A 15,218-nucleotide genomic window follows, 5' to 3' on the forward strand; every position below is an offset into this window, starting at 1 on the left:
AGAACTCCTTTTTAGACTATCGAATCTATTTTTATTGCATAAAAGATATTTCATGTTGCTTTGTTCATATCAAGGGATGGTTCTTAGGTGGCTTACTCATAAGCAAGGATGGTTGGCAAGCTCAGAACTGAACCATTTTACCTTCAATAATGATTGATAAGCTGACTTTAAACTGCTGTTTTGCCTAAGTGCAAATACCAATACCGGCAGCAAATACCAACTTCTGTTGTTGGTAGTGAGAGTGAGTTTACATATCCAAATGTGACTGATTTTGTCTGCAGGTATGTGTCAGGTAGGTGCCATGTCTTTTTCTATTCTTCTCCCTACCATCTCAGCATAAGAGAATAATTAAAATGGGAAAGATGTTTTGAGGCCATCTGGTCCAACACCCAGCTCAAAGGTACTCCTGAAGCGGCACAATTTTCCAGCTCTGCTTGTTCAACGGCATGATGACTGTGCACACTTGAGCTGGTTCAAAAGAAAACTACTTCAGCTGAAGAAACTAGCTGTTATGTACCTGCCATTGTTTAGTGTTCACATCTAAGTATGCAGCCCCCTTGCTTCTTGAGATTACTGGCATTAAAAGCTGTAAGACATATCCCAAAGTCTTTGGTGTCATCATGTTATAGGATGGATTTTTCCAGAGTCTAAAGCCTTATTGAGATGTTCCATGCTGGCTGAACATCTCTGGATATTACTGTGACTGCTTGTCTCTTCCACTCTCAAGGAATTTTTTTTTCCTGGCTGCCAAATTGGGATGTCATAACGATGTTTCAGGTGGTTTCTGAACTGTCATGGTTTACAGGGCAGCTGTAATAAGGTATAAGGTAAAACGAAATATATGGAAATTATTTACGAGGCATGGGACATCTTGAGGCACAGATCCCAGGAGCTGATGCAGGTTAATCAATGCTTGAAGGATCATGATATTTGCAGCACATCAAACCAGCAGAAATGTTCAAGACAAATTCATAGAACATTATTTAACCACCCACTCCAGTGTTTCTTGAACAATTTGCCTCATTCTTTTTCCCTGCCACTATGACTTAGTACGTGGTTGAGAAAAGTGGACAATTCTTTACACCACTGTTTCTTTTCTTGTAAGAATTAGAAACTGGGGAAAGTAGTTAATGTAGCCACTAAACCCTTTAAAACTTATGGAAGCATTTTGTTCATACATTATTTTGCTCAGTTAAATCCCTTATTGTTTATCTATATTTTGACTTTTCATTGACAAGGTAATATTTTCATTAATTCATTAAAACACAGGATCAGGTAGTTTAGGATGAACGTTTAGTATTTTTAAATAGCTTCATTTCAGCAGGGAAAATATAAAGAGCTCAGATGAGCTTGGTAGAGGCAGTTCTGTGTCAGATGGAAGCAGCAGGAGACCAAACAGGAGTGAGCAGCAAGTCTGACAGTTCCTTAGGCAAGCTGTTCATTTGACCAAGGGAGTGGGCAACATGCCATTTTTCAGTCTTATAATAAAGACTGAAAAGCTTCTACGTCTGCCTATAGAATTTTCTCCTTGACTGTGTGCAGTACAGTAGACAAGAGCATCTCATAATCTCATCACCTGAACACCGGGGACCTGTGTTAAGTTCCACAGCTTGATATATCTTCTGTTTCTTGTCCGTAATCATTCAAAGATGTTGAAATTCCTGTGTCCTGCCTCCTCCCTTGACTGCATATATTCTGCCTCTTGGACAATCCTAAATGAGCACCAGAAGATATGTCGCAGATGGTATTTTCACTGTTTCTCTGCCAGAAGGCAGAGGAGCTGAATGTCAGAGACAGTTAAGCACTCATCACTGCCCCATAGGAAAGGAATTGTTTTTGATCCATCTTTACAATCTTATGAGATTCTGTGACTGATTGCTTCACACCCAGTGTTTTTCCAAGTCCTTTCTAGAGAGTGTGTGATTTAATAACAGCAGTCTCTATCATGAAAAATTGCTTGGTTGAACTCTCTTCCTGGGATTCTTTGCTACAGCCGCACAGTAGTTCTCTATAAAGCTTTGATTGAAGGCTCTAAGACTTAGCTCAAATGGAGTCCTCAAATTTTAATTAAGAACAGGAAGAAGAGAGACTAAACTGAGACTACACCGTGGGCTGCCACAGGGGTTGGCTGGAGCGCAGAGTTCCCTCAGTAATTTGGTTGTCAGGTTTACAGCATGCACATAGTGGCACCGCAATGTTATCACTTCTGAGCAAGATGGGGCAAGTCCCGGGCCAAGTGTCACTGACTGATTCATGTTTATGGTGTGGGGGGGCTTTCCCTGCTATTGCAGGTTTCTCGCATGGAGATCTGTTTAGAGTGGTCCAAAGGGGACAAGTGAGTGTAGTTCAGATCTGAGCACCGCAGAGTATCACAGCTCCCTTGCTCAAGCCCACTGCCTAGTGTTTGACAAATGTAGGTGTATTCCCAGCATACCAGTATTTTAGGGTATATAATAATGGACAGAAATTGGCATCAAATAGCTGCCTCCAGTAGCTGAAAGCTGAGAAATTCTGTTTCCAAATGCATGTTGTAATTTTAAAAAGTAATTGTTTGATTCTAAACTCATTTAGATTGGTTTTGCTCATTTCCATGGGATTAATCATCGCTTAAAGTTATGCCCCTCCTTACATAACTTCCAGAGTAGGACAGAGAGGTCCAACTGCAGAAGCCTGAGGAAGAGCTGGAACAGAACTTATAATCTGCAGGGCTGTCTCTGACAGGGAGGTCTTTCCTCCCTACCTAGATAGGAACTATGGAAATGTAGGAGAAGGGAATACGGGTGACCTTACCCCTGATAAGTAACAGCTGTGTTAATTAACCAATATAGCCTTGTCCCTGATGAGTAACAGCTGTATCCAATAAGGATGAGTGAGATAAAAGAGGGGGGTTATCGAGTCAGGGGAGGATCATGATGGAGGAGGAACCTTGGGGAGCATGAAGGAGGGTCTCATGAAGCAGGATTTCTGGGGAGAGAATCACTGCTGTGAGGTCGGTCTGGGTCTGCAGTTAGAGCCTCTTGCTGGAACCTGCAGTCACAGTCTAGCTAGGTAAAAGCCTGCATTCAGAGTGTGCAAACTAATACCCAGCAGTCAGAGGCTGCAAGGGAAACCTAGAGTAGGAGCTTGCTGCAGCCAGTCATTGAAAAGTTTGAGTCAGGATGGCTGACTTCTAAAGAGGAATAAACCAGGACCCTTTTCACACTGTGTTTAACAAGAAGCCTGTGCCTCAGCTCCTTTTTGCATTCTTATAGGAGGGCTGCTGCGACATGGAAGCTCTGTTATTCCTGGATGAAACCTTTCTCAAATGGCTAAAAGAACAAGGTAGTTGCAGTCAAGTTCTCTAACTCAGTAATTGCTCTTGTCTGATTCATAATTTCTCTGTTTTGCTCTATAGAAAGAGATGACAGAGGCACTGCTGCAGTGCCTGCGCAAAGGGCAAACTACCTTTGAATTGCATACCAGCCTTTGCAAAGGTGGGACAGCAACATTTGTATTATTTAGGAATCTAAAATATATGTAGTACTATAAAGAAAGGAGGCTTGGTGGTGGTGTGAACATCTGTGTTCCTTAACAGAAAGTTCATTATTATTATTAACCTTCCTGAGATAGAAATTCTCAGTGGGCTAGTTAGAATAACAAACAAACACAATCTGAGTGTGTAAGAAGAGTAGAATTCAAGAAAAACCTTTATTTCCTACTTCCTCACAGACCTAAATATAAGGTTTAAAACACTTGAGTGCTATTTTTCATAGCAGTTGGAGAACACCACATTTCATTATAGAGTTCCATGTTTTTTGGAGGTTGTTACAATGGAGTTTTTTTCTTATATTTGTGATATGCTAAGACACTTATTCCATCTCAGCAAAAGGCTGGGGTGTTTTTTTCCTTATAGACTTGCTGCATGGAGAAATATTGGAATATGGGTGTATTGTAACCATTTTGAAAGTGAAAGGTCTTATGTTTATCCCAGGTGTTGTGGGCATGATCTTTGTGATGTGAATTTGTGAAGAAACCAGCACAAAACAGAGTGGAATAAGGGGGGTGGGGAAACACTGATGAAACTTATAAGGAAAACCAAGCAAATGCAGATATACAGTTAAGTGAATTAGAATGTCAGCAACAAGCAGTTGTTCTGTAAGGCAAATAACAAGCTGTTGTTCTTCACACTTGTGCCTCATTTTCCCTTCTCTTGTGATATCAGGGGGTGTGTGTTTAGAAAATACATAAAGCAGGTTGAGTACTCCAAAGAAGTCTGGCTAACGTATTTCTATTGTGATAGTTTTAAAGGAAAGTGTGAGGTTTACTACCAAGTTACTATGATATAGATAAGCTTGCCTGGGCTTGCAGTGGGAGTGAGTGTTTATCACTGCAAAAAGGTTTCCATTCATCTTCACAATCACTTCTCTGGCATATTCAAGGTATCCTAGCAGGATAACACTTCTCTTGTCAGGAGAAGAATGCCATAGATCTAAAGGCTGCATTGCTTTGAAGATCCAAGTTGGGTCCTGTGTTGTTTGGCCTTTCTGGATTAAAGATAGGTTATGGCTGAGCTGGACTCTGCACCATTTTTTCTCCAGTAAGGTCAGCTCATACTGAATGGTTGAGTTGCTGGGAGGGGTCTGTGTGAAAGGTATTTGATGGGAAAATGTATAGAAATAGACCTGGCTGGAATTCATGTTTATATGTAGCGAACGTGAAAGGAATTGTTACATAGGGGCACCAGGTGTTATGCTCCAAATCATGTTTAAGTGCAAAGAGGAGGCACACCTTACATGTTATATACTAAGATTTTTTTGTTTCTCTCTACCATAGTTTATATGTGAAATTAATAATACAAATCTAATTGTTACAAGGAAAAAAAAAAAAGAAAGAATAACATTGCACTGAAAAACTTCTATGCACTGCTGAGTTTCTAGTCCTATCACTGCTTGTTTTCCTGTGACTTCTGTGAGTCTGAAGGACCGCACCTTAATTCTGGGGTGCATGGGGGCACTTAAAACAAGTTGTTAACATGTGGGGTGCTTCACTAGGACAAATTTGACATTGCTGTGGATGGTTTCTTTTTCCTTGTGCCAGGATTCATGTGGGGTCATTTTTTTGTTTGCTAACAGGGTTTGGCACATTTTTCTTGATTTTTCTTCATTGGTCGGTGGCTCTGTTATATCCAAATTTACTATCCGTATCGTGACATAAATGCATGTTAGAATCTACTTTGTCCTCTGTGTAACTCTTAAAAACCACTTTTGTGCAGCTCCAAGTCTGCGTTTCTTTAGCCAGATAGGGTGGGTTATTTTAGCTGTGGAGTTTCCAGTGCCAAGGCTGTGTGCTCCAGGTCACATACCTGTACTCTGTGCTGCGCCCCGTGTCCCCATTCCTGGTCACACAGGTTGTTTAGGAAAGGCTCTCTGAAGGTGCCATGTAAGGGCTGTTTTAGAGATGAGTTAGGTCTCTTGCTTTGGTGGATGAGGTCCCTGTTGGAGTGCTGGGTAACATTTCACAATAACAGAACCGATTAGGCTAGAAAAGACCTCTGAGATCATCGAGTCCAACCCTTGACTGAACACCACCAGGGCACCGAGCGCCACATCCAGCCTTCCTTAAACGCCTCCGAAGCCGGTGACCGCACCACCTCCCTGGCAGCCTGTTCTAACGGACGGTGAGGAAGCGTTAGTGCCTGAGGAGAGCCGTGCTTACCGGGAATGTCTCGGGCGGGATGCTCCCTCCCTGTCCCCGGGGGCGGCGGGTGTCCCGTGACGAGCACGGCGCGGCCGCAGGGCGCTGCCTCTCTCGCTGCCGCCGCCAGAGGGCGCGGCGGGCGCCGAGCGCCTCCCCCTGCTGCCGGCGCTGGCGGCCGGTCCTGCCGGGAGGAGGGAAGGGGAAGGCGGCGGCAGCAGGAGGAGGAGGAGGGCGGGCAGGCAGGCGGCGACCGCGGCACCGCCACCAGCCGGAGGCCGCCCGCCCGCGCTCCTGCTGCAGAGGCGGGCAGCCGGGCGCACCGTGCCCCTCGCCTCCTCCCCCGCGCCGTGCGGCTCAGCGGCCCCCGCCGACATGTCTCGGGAGCCCGGCTGCAGCCGCTGGCTCCTCTTCGCTGCCTGCGCCCACCTCGTCTTCCTTCTCCCGCCGCTCCGCGCTCGGGGTGAGTGGCGGGGGCCGGGCCGGGACGCCATGGCGAGGTGAAGGGAGGAGACCCGGGACGCTCGGCCCCTCCGAGGAGGTGATGGCAGGCAGGAGGGCACGGAGAGCTCGGAGCGGCGCCGGAGCCGGCGCCGCCGCTTCCTGCCCGCTCTGTCCCGCCCCGCGCGGGGAAGCGGGCGGGGGAGCCGAGCTCTCCCTGTCGCCGAAGTTTGTTGGCGATCCGGGCTGGAGCGCGGCCGGGCGGCGCGGGGTCCCTGCGCGGCCCCGGCTGCGGGAACAGCGCCGGCAGCGCCTCCCGGCCCCGGGGCGGCGTGCGGGGCCAGGGACTGCGGGCAGGGACAGCCCGCGCCGGGGAGAGCGGCCCTGGCATCGGGAACAGCTTGGTGCAACCGCGGAGCACTCGTGCTAGCGTCTGGGCAGCGCCGCGCTGACGGGGCGTTCTGCTCAGGGCGGGGGGGAAAGGTAAAACCGCCCGCCTAAAATGCCAGCCGAGAGGAGAAAAATTAATTAATGTGTTTTAGAGATGGCTTTCATGTCTGGTCAGGCGGGAGAAGATGAAAGGAGCAGAGTTAGTAGTATGCCCGCGATTGGGTTGCTACAGGCTCCTGGAGTTGGGAGCTGTTGACGTGAGTGTAAGAGACAGAACTAAATGTTTACATCTGTTCTGTTTCTCATTCTTTCTCTTCCTGACTATTTCCATCTCTGTCAGCATAGGCTTGTCGGCTTGCTGTGAGCCTTCGGATTTGATTCTCTTCGCTTCTAGTGGCTAGTGCATCAAAATCATGCAGGGAAAACTGGTGCTAATAAATCATGCTTTCAGCAAAGTAAAGCTGCGACATTTTGGTTTTTCTTTTGCTCAACACTTTTCCTTTCACTGACACAGCTTGGTTTTTGGAGGGGTCCCAACACTCCACAACTCTTCCTAAAGCTGTGTTTCATTCTTTCTGGGGGAAGTAGTTTTGCTTCAGTAAGGTAATATAGCACCTGTAATCACAGTCAGAGAATAGCAGGATCAGTTTTCCCCCTATCTGTAGTTATTGTACATGCATACATACCTATGTCCATGCAGGTAGAAAGCAGAAATGGAAACGCTTGCCTTCTTGTTTAGTAGGTCTTGATTAATGCTTGTATGGAATTTATCCAGCAGAAGCTTCCTGCAGAATTGTGGGTTTCTTTTGTTTTTTTAAATACCTGTTTATGTTGCAGAGTCTGTCCTTTCCCAAATAACCCATGCTTTTGAGATGGCCTGGATAGTAAGTTTGTTCTTTGAAAACAGAAATAATTTGGATTGCTTTGCACAGAAGCAAACAGCTTGTCTGTTGGTAGTTAGGTAATTTCATAAATTCCAGCTTGCAAGTGGCAGCTTACAGAATGGGAAAATGTATTTATATGATTTGTATGGTGTTAACTTCTAGGTAATCAGAAGGGATCATGATGATGCTTTTTCTTCTTCTGTTTTTCGTGCCTTTTACAAAGATTTACAAAGATAATGTTGTACACAGCATTCATCCAGTGGTTCGAAGTGGTGATTTCAGCTGCCTTCTTCCCATATGTACTATTTGTGTAAAGAAATATGACTAGTTGCTTTTATTTTATGAAAAGCTTCAGATGCTGTAAATTTGCTTGCATCAGCCTTTCCTCTTCCTCCTCCCCCTGCTCTCTCCCCATTTTGTGCTCATGAATCTGTAATACATTCTTATCTGGCTAGACCAGAGTCTGAGGCTGAAAGGGTGGCAACAGTGAAGCAATATTACAGAAGCTTGCATATAAATACAAAAAAACCTAATTTATAGTGCTCACAGGTTGTCTCGTAACAGAAGATCCCATCTCTTTGACTGACAGCATCAGTGCAGATTTTCTCTGGAATCATGTCAATCCATAGAATCTTATGTTCTTTGAAAACTTGTAAGTGGGAAGAAACCCAACCAAAACAAAAATAGGCCTTTCATTAAATTATTATTAGAAGTATAAAAAAATTCTATTTTAAATGTTTACTGCATGCAACATAATCACTGGCTGTCATTATTTGAAGTGGTTATTATCAGTCACAGTTTTGCCATTCATTAAGTCATAGAATTGTTACTGTTCTGTAGCTCATTTAAATTGACCAACAGGTCAGTGAGGTGATTGGAATGACTCTGGGGTCAGTCAACCTTGACTCAGACTGTCAAAGAGGAATATAATGGAAGTGTCTCAGGTGGATTAGTCTGTGAAAGTGAAGTGTTAACTCGTCAGTTTTTAACAGCCTTTGCGCTTCAAGCACATATAATTGTAAACGTTTGAAAGTTGTTTATGCATGAAAGAGTATTACCAAAGAAAGGATTGCTTCTACATATAAAATGTGTTATATAATTGTATATATTTATACAATGTATTGTGTTTTAATGCTGCAATGTTTACATCTGTTTTTCTATCCTGCACTGTTGGGTTGCTGAATAATGAAAATAATTACTGGGTTTTACTTTCTAGTGTTACAAGCTAGTCTATTTACTTATCAAAATTTTAATGGAAATAATAGAACACTTGACAAAAATAAATAGGAATTGAGGGAATTGAATAGGAATTCTCGTATTACATGTCCAGGTTTTGAATGGAGCCAAAAATGTGTCTGGCTTTTCCAGTGGGTTTTAGTCATGCTCTCAAAAGACATAAAGATAAGGCTGATAATAATACAGAACTTGAAAGTCTTTCTAAAATTTCTTCCCTTTTCTTATCCTCAGTTCTTGACCACTTAGCAAAGGTGGAGAGGAGCAGCGATTGACACATTCTGTGTCTGTCTGCTTGTGTCAGATGACACGATGTTAATGCACAACGTTTATTAACAACCTTCAAAGTACAGAGTGTGTTAAATAATCAAGTGACAAATACGAGATTACAAGTTGCATTTACATGGTGCCTTGCTGGAATTTTTTCTGCTTTGGGTATCTTTGTGAGAAATGGTTAATCACCCTGGTCTTTTGGGTAGTGTGATACCTACAGGGCTTGAACTCTTACCAGCTAGTAAGTTTCTCTTACCAGCTAGTAAATTGCAATATATTTTCTCTGTGCTTTATGGCAAGTCTGGGATCCAGCTGAGGTTGGACACTGTATTAGAACACAGAAAAGGACTGGAGAATATTCTGGATTTGGTAAAGGTACTTCTAGCTCCAGATGTTGATATGTGCTTTAGGGAGTTACACTGAAAGAAATCCCTTGCAGTTGTCTGAATTAATAATGATGCTTGAGCACAAAAAATTACTGTTTTGTTACAGTAGTATTTGATAGCTCCTAGACCTAGGTCATCCTTCTTTGTGCACCTATGTCTTGCACACAACAAAAAGATATCCCTCACACAGAGAATTTATAGTTTCTGCCTGTGTTGTACAAGGGACCTGGCCATGAGCTGGATGTGGAGTTAGAATTTTTCTATCAGTGCTCCACTCCTGGGAACATCTGTTTCAGAAACCTCTTGATGTGAATTGCATGGGAATGAATTCATCTTGGAACTGTCCACTTGTGCCAAGGCACTGTGTTTTCTGCCCTGTGGTCCCTTTGTTGATATGTTGTAGGCTGGCTAAACTTACTATGTTCTTTTCCTGCTGCTCTTTTCCTAGTAAATCCTTCGAAGAGGCTATTTCTTTCCATGATGAGAGATCAGGTTGCTTAGCTAGAACAGTCTTGGCCACAGCTGACTTCTGAAGACTGCTTTATCAAATTAGATGTGCATAACAGATTTGCTAATTGGGTAGAAGAGTGTTGCGAAGATAAATTCATACAGTCTGTGTGTGTGTGTGAAAAACTTCATTATTGTTGGGTGAAGAACGTTGAGACTTTTTTGGTGGTGTCTTCAGGGGTCTGTTAGTCTGTTTTGTGGTTCTTCAGTAGCTTAAAAATAGTCTGAACAGTTCTTGTCTTACTAAAACACATTAGCTGGAAAAAGTCTTCCTGATATACTTAATGTAAAAGGTACCAAGTCATTTTAATGTTTAATTGTTGGAAAAGGAGGGAAAGCTGCCTCTCTGAAATCACAGGGAATAAGAATAATGATATAGCGAGAGACTTCAGCATTCATTGCATGTATTGGTTTGCTGAATAAATTATATATGTGAGTGTTGAAATTGCAGTGTGACAGGGTCAGAGCTGGCTGATTTTCAAGGTTCATCTCCTACAATAATGATCCATCCCCACATGCGGGAAGGCAGGCAAAGGTGGCAGGAAGCTCACATGCACAAACAGCTCCTGGCAAAGCTCAAACATAAAAAAAAAGAAGCACATGAGATGGAAATAGTCAGGTCACCCCAAGAGTAACATGGAGACGCTATCTGAGAGTGCAGGTGTGCCATTAGGAAAGCCAGGGCTCACCTGGAGTTCAATCTTGTGAGGGATTCAACTTGTGAAAGGCAAGAAAAAGGGCTTCTGCAGGTGTATCAGTAAAAGGGAAAATAGTAATAGGCCTTCTTATGAATGGAGGACAGGGTTAAAAGGAGATGAAAAGAGGGCAGGGAACTTGGAGCTGCCTTTGCCTTGATTGATATTATTAAGACTCACCTCCGGAAATCCCAGACCCCTGAAACTCATGAGAAAGTCTGGAGCAAAGAAGAGTTAATCTCACTGGAAGAGGACTGGTTTAGGGAACATTTAAATAAACTGGACTTACAGAATTCCACAGGACCTGATGGCAGGCACATACAAACACTGGTAGAGTTTGACAATGCCAGTGCAAGACTTGGTAGTCTTTGAAAGGTGATGGTGACTCAAGACTAGAAGAATATCACCCTGGTCTTTCAAGGAGGGCAAGGATAAGCTGGCAAGTGGTACCTCCATCCCTGGGAAGATGGTTGAGCAGATAATCCTCAGTATCACTGCCAAACAAGGAAGGACAAGACAAACATATGAAGGACAGGAGAATGACTGGGAGAAGTCACTATGTTTTTGAGTGGGCAGTCATGGTTAACTAACCCAAAAGCTTCTGTGATGGCAGACTGCCTTCATGAATGTGGAGAAAACAGTGGATGTTGTTTATCTCAACTTCAGCGAGGTGTTTGAGTTCAATCCTGTCTCCTAGAATGTCATAACATCTGGTGGAAATATGGGCTATGTTTGTGGTCAGTGAGGTGGATAGAAAGCTGTGTGCCTTGGTGGGCTCTGATGAGTGGCATGGTGGCTGCAATAATGTTTAGCCTTGCATTAATCACAGTGGGACGTGCACCCTCAGGGGCTTTGCAGAGGATATGAAATGTGCAGGAGGAGTTGATGCACCAGCTGGTTGTGCTGCCATGCAGAGGGAGCTCAGCAGGCTGGAGAGGCGAGTGGACAGGAAACTTTGAGTTCAGTGAAGGGAAATACAAAGTCCAGCCCCTGACAAAGAGGCACCCCATGCAGCATTGCACATGGGGGGCACATTGTTTGGGAACCAGCTTTGCAGAGAAGGACTTGGGAGTCCTGGCATGCAGCAAAGTGATTGTGATCCAGCAGTGTGCCATTGTGGCAGAGATGGCAAGCGGGCCCCTGAGCTGCGGGGGGAGGTGTGTTGGCAGCAGAGCAAGGGGGGTGACCCCTCCTGTCTGCTCAGCCCTGTGTGACACACCTGGAGTGCCCTATCCAAGTTAGGGCTCTCCAGTACAAGAGAGCCATGGACATACTGGAGTGAGTCCAGCAAAGGACTGTGAACGTTATTAATAGGTTGGAACCCCTGACAGACGAGGAGAGGCTAAAGGAGCTGGGGCTGTTTAGCCCAGAGAAAAGGTTCAGGGAGCATCCCTGACGTGTATGGGATGCAATAAAGAAGACAGAGCCAGACTCTGGTACTTAACAGGACACAAATCAGTTTATACAAACTGAAATACAGAAATTGTATTTGAACATAATTGCTTCTTTCATTGGTTTTTGTTTATTTTGTTGTTTGTCTTTTTTTAATATAAGAATGTACACTAGAAGAGGTTGGTCGGAGAGTTTTGGAGTCTGTTCTAGGAAATAATCAAAACCTAGCTAGACAAAGTCCTGAGGATCCAGTTCTGTGGGGTTGAACTAAATGACCATTGGGGATCCTTTCCAACCTCAACAAATCTGTGATTCTGTAACAGCAGGATGAGTAGTTTGTTTAATTAATTCCCTGAAGAGCTTTATCTGTGCTCTCGGAGATGTGGTGTGAAATAGGCGATCTGATTATTGTTTGATTTGTTTCAAGGATCATGTGTGTTCATATTTTATAAAGCTTAGGAGCAGTGGGGCGTGGGTTATTGAATGCACTGCGGTGACAGAGGCAGCATCTCTTGTCAGTCACAGTTGTCTTGGGTTTCATGTGTCATTCCTCAGGTGCATATTAAAAACTGAAAATTAAGCTTGTGAATAAGCTGAATTTATGAGGTGATACTTCTTCAGGTTAATACTACATAATTAATACATTTCCTGGAATAAGGATGTTTTTTGTTGATCTTGTAATCAGGATTGTGTCAAGAAGAGGGTGTGGATCTGGTTTCTGTAGGGGAAGCTATTCCTTGTCTGCATCTCTAAATACTGTTATACTGGGAGAAGAGGAGGAAAATGACCTTGAGATTTGCTCAGCTGGTTAGAGCCTGGTGCTCATAGCATGGATTCAGTCCCTGGACTGACCACTCATTTAAGAGTTGTGGGTCCCTTCCCACAACTCAGAATATTCTGTAGTTCTGATTTATGGCCACCATGAGTCTGCTGTGTTAGAATGATTTTTGGGATGTCTGGATCTAGTCACGTGATTTAAGATGCAGGTTATTCAGGACCTGAGATGTCACTGTGAACCTCAGCTCCTGGATGCTTGATGAAAATTGATCTCCAGCTGGAAGAGCATGGGGGATGTAGGTGTTCAGAGATAAGGTGCCCTAGACCTAGGACAATCTCATCTTGCTGTCCTATATTGTAGGTTTCTAGTGCATCAGAGAAGTTATAATGGCTAGCAGTTCTCTCCAAAGTAAATTTCAAGCAATAAATAATTTAAATTTGTAGTGAGGCAATCCACTTGAATCTGTGTTCTGCCCCAGTTTTTAAGAAAACCATCAATTTAACCATGATGAATTGAATATCTTGAATTCCTTCCAAATTGTAGCAATTTGCTTTCATTTGCATCTCTGTAGTACTTTCAGGAAAAAGGTTTCTTAGGAGTCTTAGCAAGGCTTTCTTATGTTAGATGGAGCTACTTTTACAAATGAGTGGGCTGAGACAAATTGAGTGACTATATCAACAATAAAAAAAGTAACACCAGAACCTGTTTTATGATTATTTTTTTCTGTTTTTTCTAATACAAACTGGAAGTGTATGCAAAGGGTGATGTCACTGTAAATAGTTTAAGATAATGCTACTTCTGTGCAGATTAGCTCTGTGGGGTCCCTGTTCTTTTTGTAAACATTTAATTGGATCACACACATTTACGAGTTCAACTGTTATTCAAAGATGCATTCAAAGCCTGTGATAGACATCCTCACTTTTGGTAGAAATTTGTTAGCCACTGTCGATTCCTGTGGGTCCAAGAGAAGCTTTGGTAATGCAAACCAGGAACAGTGGGCTGCAAGTCTCCCATGCACATAAGGCTCTTATCAAGAGCTACTGGACTGAACAGGGTTTTGTTGTTTTTTTTTTTTTAAAGGGATTTATTTGCCTTGAAGCCAAGAAAAATTGGCTTCATATCAGAATGATTTTTTTCAGTGAAGGTATGGGGATTGTTAGGCAGCAAATGTATAAATTCTGTAAGAACAGACTCTCATGTTCACAAAGATTATTACACATACGGTATCACTTAATGTGAAAAATCTACCTAAATGATTGGGGGGGGCGGAATTGTTGTTTTTGGTTTCGTTTTCCTGCGGAACTTCATCACTTGTGAAAATGAGCTCCTGTAATATGAAAAAAAGTCTGTTTTCTTTCAGCTTTTGCTGTAACTGTAATTTCTGAAGGTGCAGAAGATGAGACTGAACTACCAGTGCTGCAGGTAATAAATTTTAATTACTAGAGCAGGAACATTTTACAGACATTATAAAATAAGCTAGAATAGACCTGAGTAGAAAGCCTAAAATCTGTGGCATTGATTATTTTAGTTATTGACATAAGAAGTACCCAATTTCATATGATGTTTTTCTGTTCTGTGTCATATAAGTTCTTAGTGCTGTTGAGAAGTTTTTGAGTATACAACCTTTATTAATTCAAAGTCAAGTTTTCCTTTCTTCTTGGTGTTGTTAAATATGTAATATATTGAGAGGGAAATGGCTGCCTCTCTGCCAAATTAGCATTATTACATATTACCACTCAAGTGATGGCTCAAGCAAAGCTCACGTATGAAATTTCAAATTAACTGGATTAGGAGAACTAATGGTCAGAGCTAGCCCTAGCTTTAAATAGTGTACTGAATGTTAGGTGTGTGTGCATGCATGTCCTTTGGCAGATTTCTGACTACCATTTTTATGTGAGCACATATTTGTAACAGGTATTTGTGTATGTATAAAAGAAATTTAAGGGAAGAAAATAAAAAAAATTGAATGAATCAATAGTTAGAATCTGTATCTGTTGTTTTTATCTAGTGATCTGATGTCAAATACAATAAAAGTCAGAAGTACATATTTCTAAGTAATTGTTGGTTTTGATGATGATTGCTATAACTACAGTAATTTTTCTAAGTGAGAAATATCCCTGTTGCACACTGCTGATCTGCCACAGTGTCTGAGAGACTGGTCATGTCCTTCTGTTGTCATTGCTAATAGGTTGCTGTTTGTTAAATTCCATTACTGTCTCAATCCAGCTGTTATCCTTCTTATGTAGGGTATAATTTATGAAGACTTTCCTACTATTTAAGTTTCAAAACCTTCCCTCAGATGAAGTCAGGTGCTTCCTAGAGTTCTTCAGGCCAAAATATCTTTTTCTCCCCTTTTTAAAAAATAACATTGATAGAATATAACAGGCAACAATTGTTTTGTATTTTAATAAAAGTAATTTTAAATACGGCTTATTCTTCACACAGTGTACCATAAAACCCATAGGTTTTTGTTTGCATGGAAAATCAGTCTTCCTACATTTTTTTCTGATACAGGTTGGCTTAAAATGTTAACTTACTGTGCTATATAAAGAGCGTTGTGTATAGA

General features: G+C 42.6%; 1 protein-coding gene across 7 annotated transcripts in view; it reads left to right on the forward strand.

Annotated features, from left to right (window-relative positions):
• Positions 1–2,905: 2,905 nt before the first annotated feature.
• The window catches only part of B3GLCT (beta 3-glucosyltransferase), a 51,035-nt gene continuing 38,722 nt past the window's right edge, over positions 2,906–15,218 (forward strand). The window contains exons 1-4 of one of the 7 annotated variants that reach the window (XM_040056550.2): positions 2,937–2,989; positions 3,252–3,321; positions 3,395–3,473; positions 14,013–14,074. In XM_040056550.2, the coding sequence (XP_039912484.1) occupies positions 3,401–3,473; positions 14,013–14,074 (135 nt within the window). In that variant the 5' untranslated portion in view covers positions 2,937–2,989; positions 3,252–3,321; positions 3,395–3,400. Of the gene's footprint in view, positions 3,049–3,069; positions 3,322–3,394; positions 3,474–5,999; positions 6,137–13,997; positions 14,075–15,218 lie in introns of those variants that run through there. The other 6 variants (XM_040056551.2, XM_040056547.1, XM_058419448.1 and 3 more) reach the window with 6 other exon arrangements.

Source organism: Hirundo rustica, chromosome 2, assembly GCF_015227805.2.
Source record: "Hirundo rustica isolate bHirRus1 chromosome 2, bHirRus1.pri.v3, whole genome shotgun sequence".
Taxonomy (NCBI): Eukaryota; Metazoa; Chordata; class Aves; order Passeriformes; family Hirundinidae; genus Hirundo; species Hirundo rustica.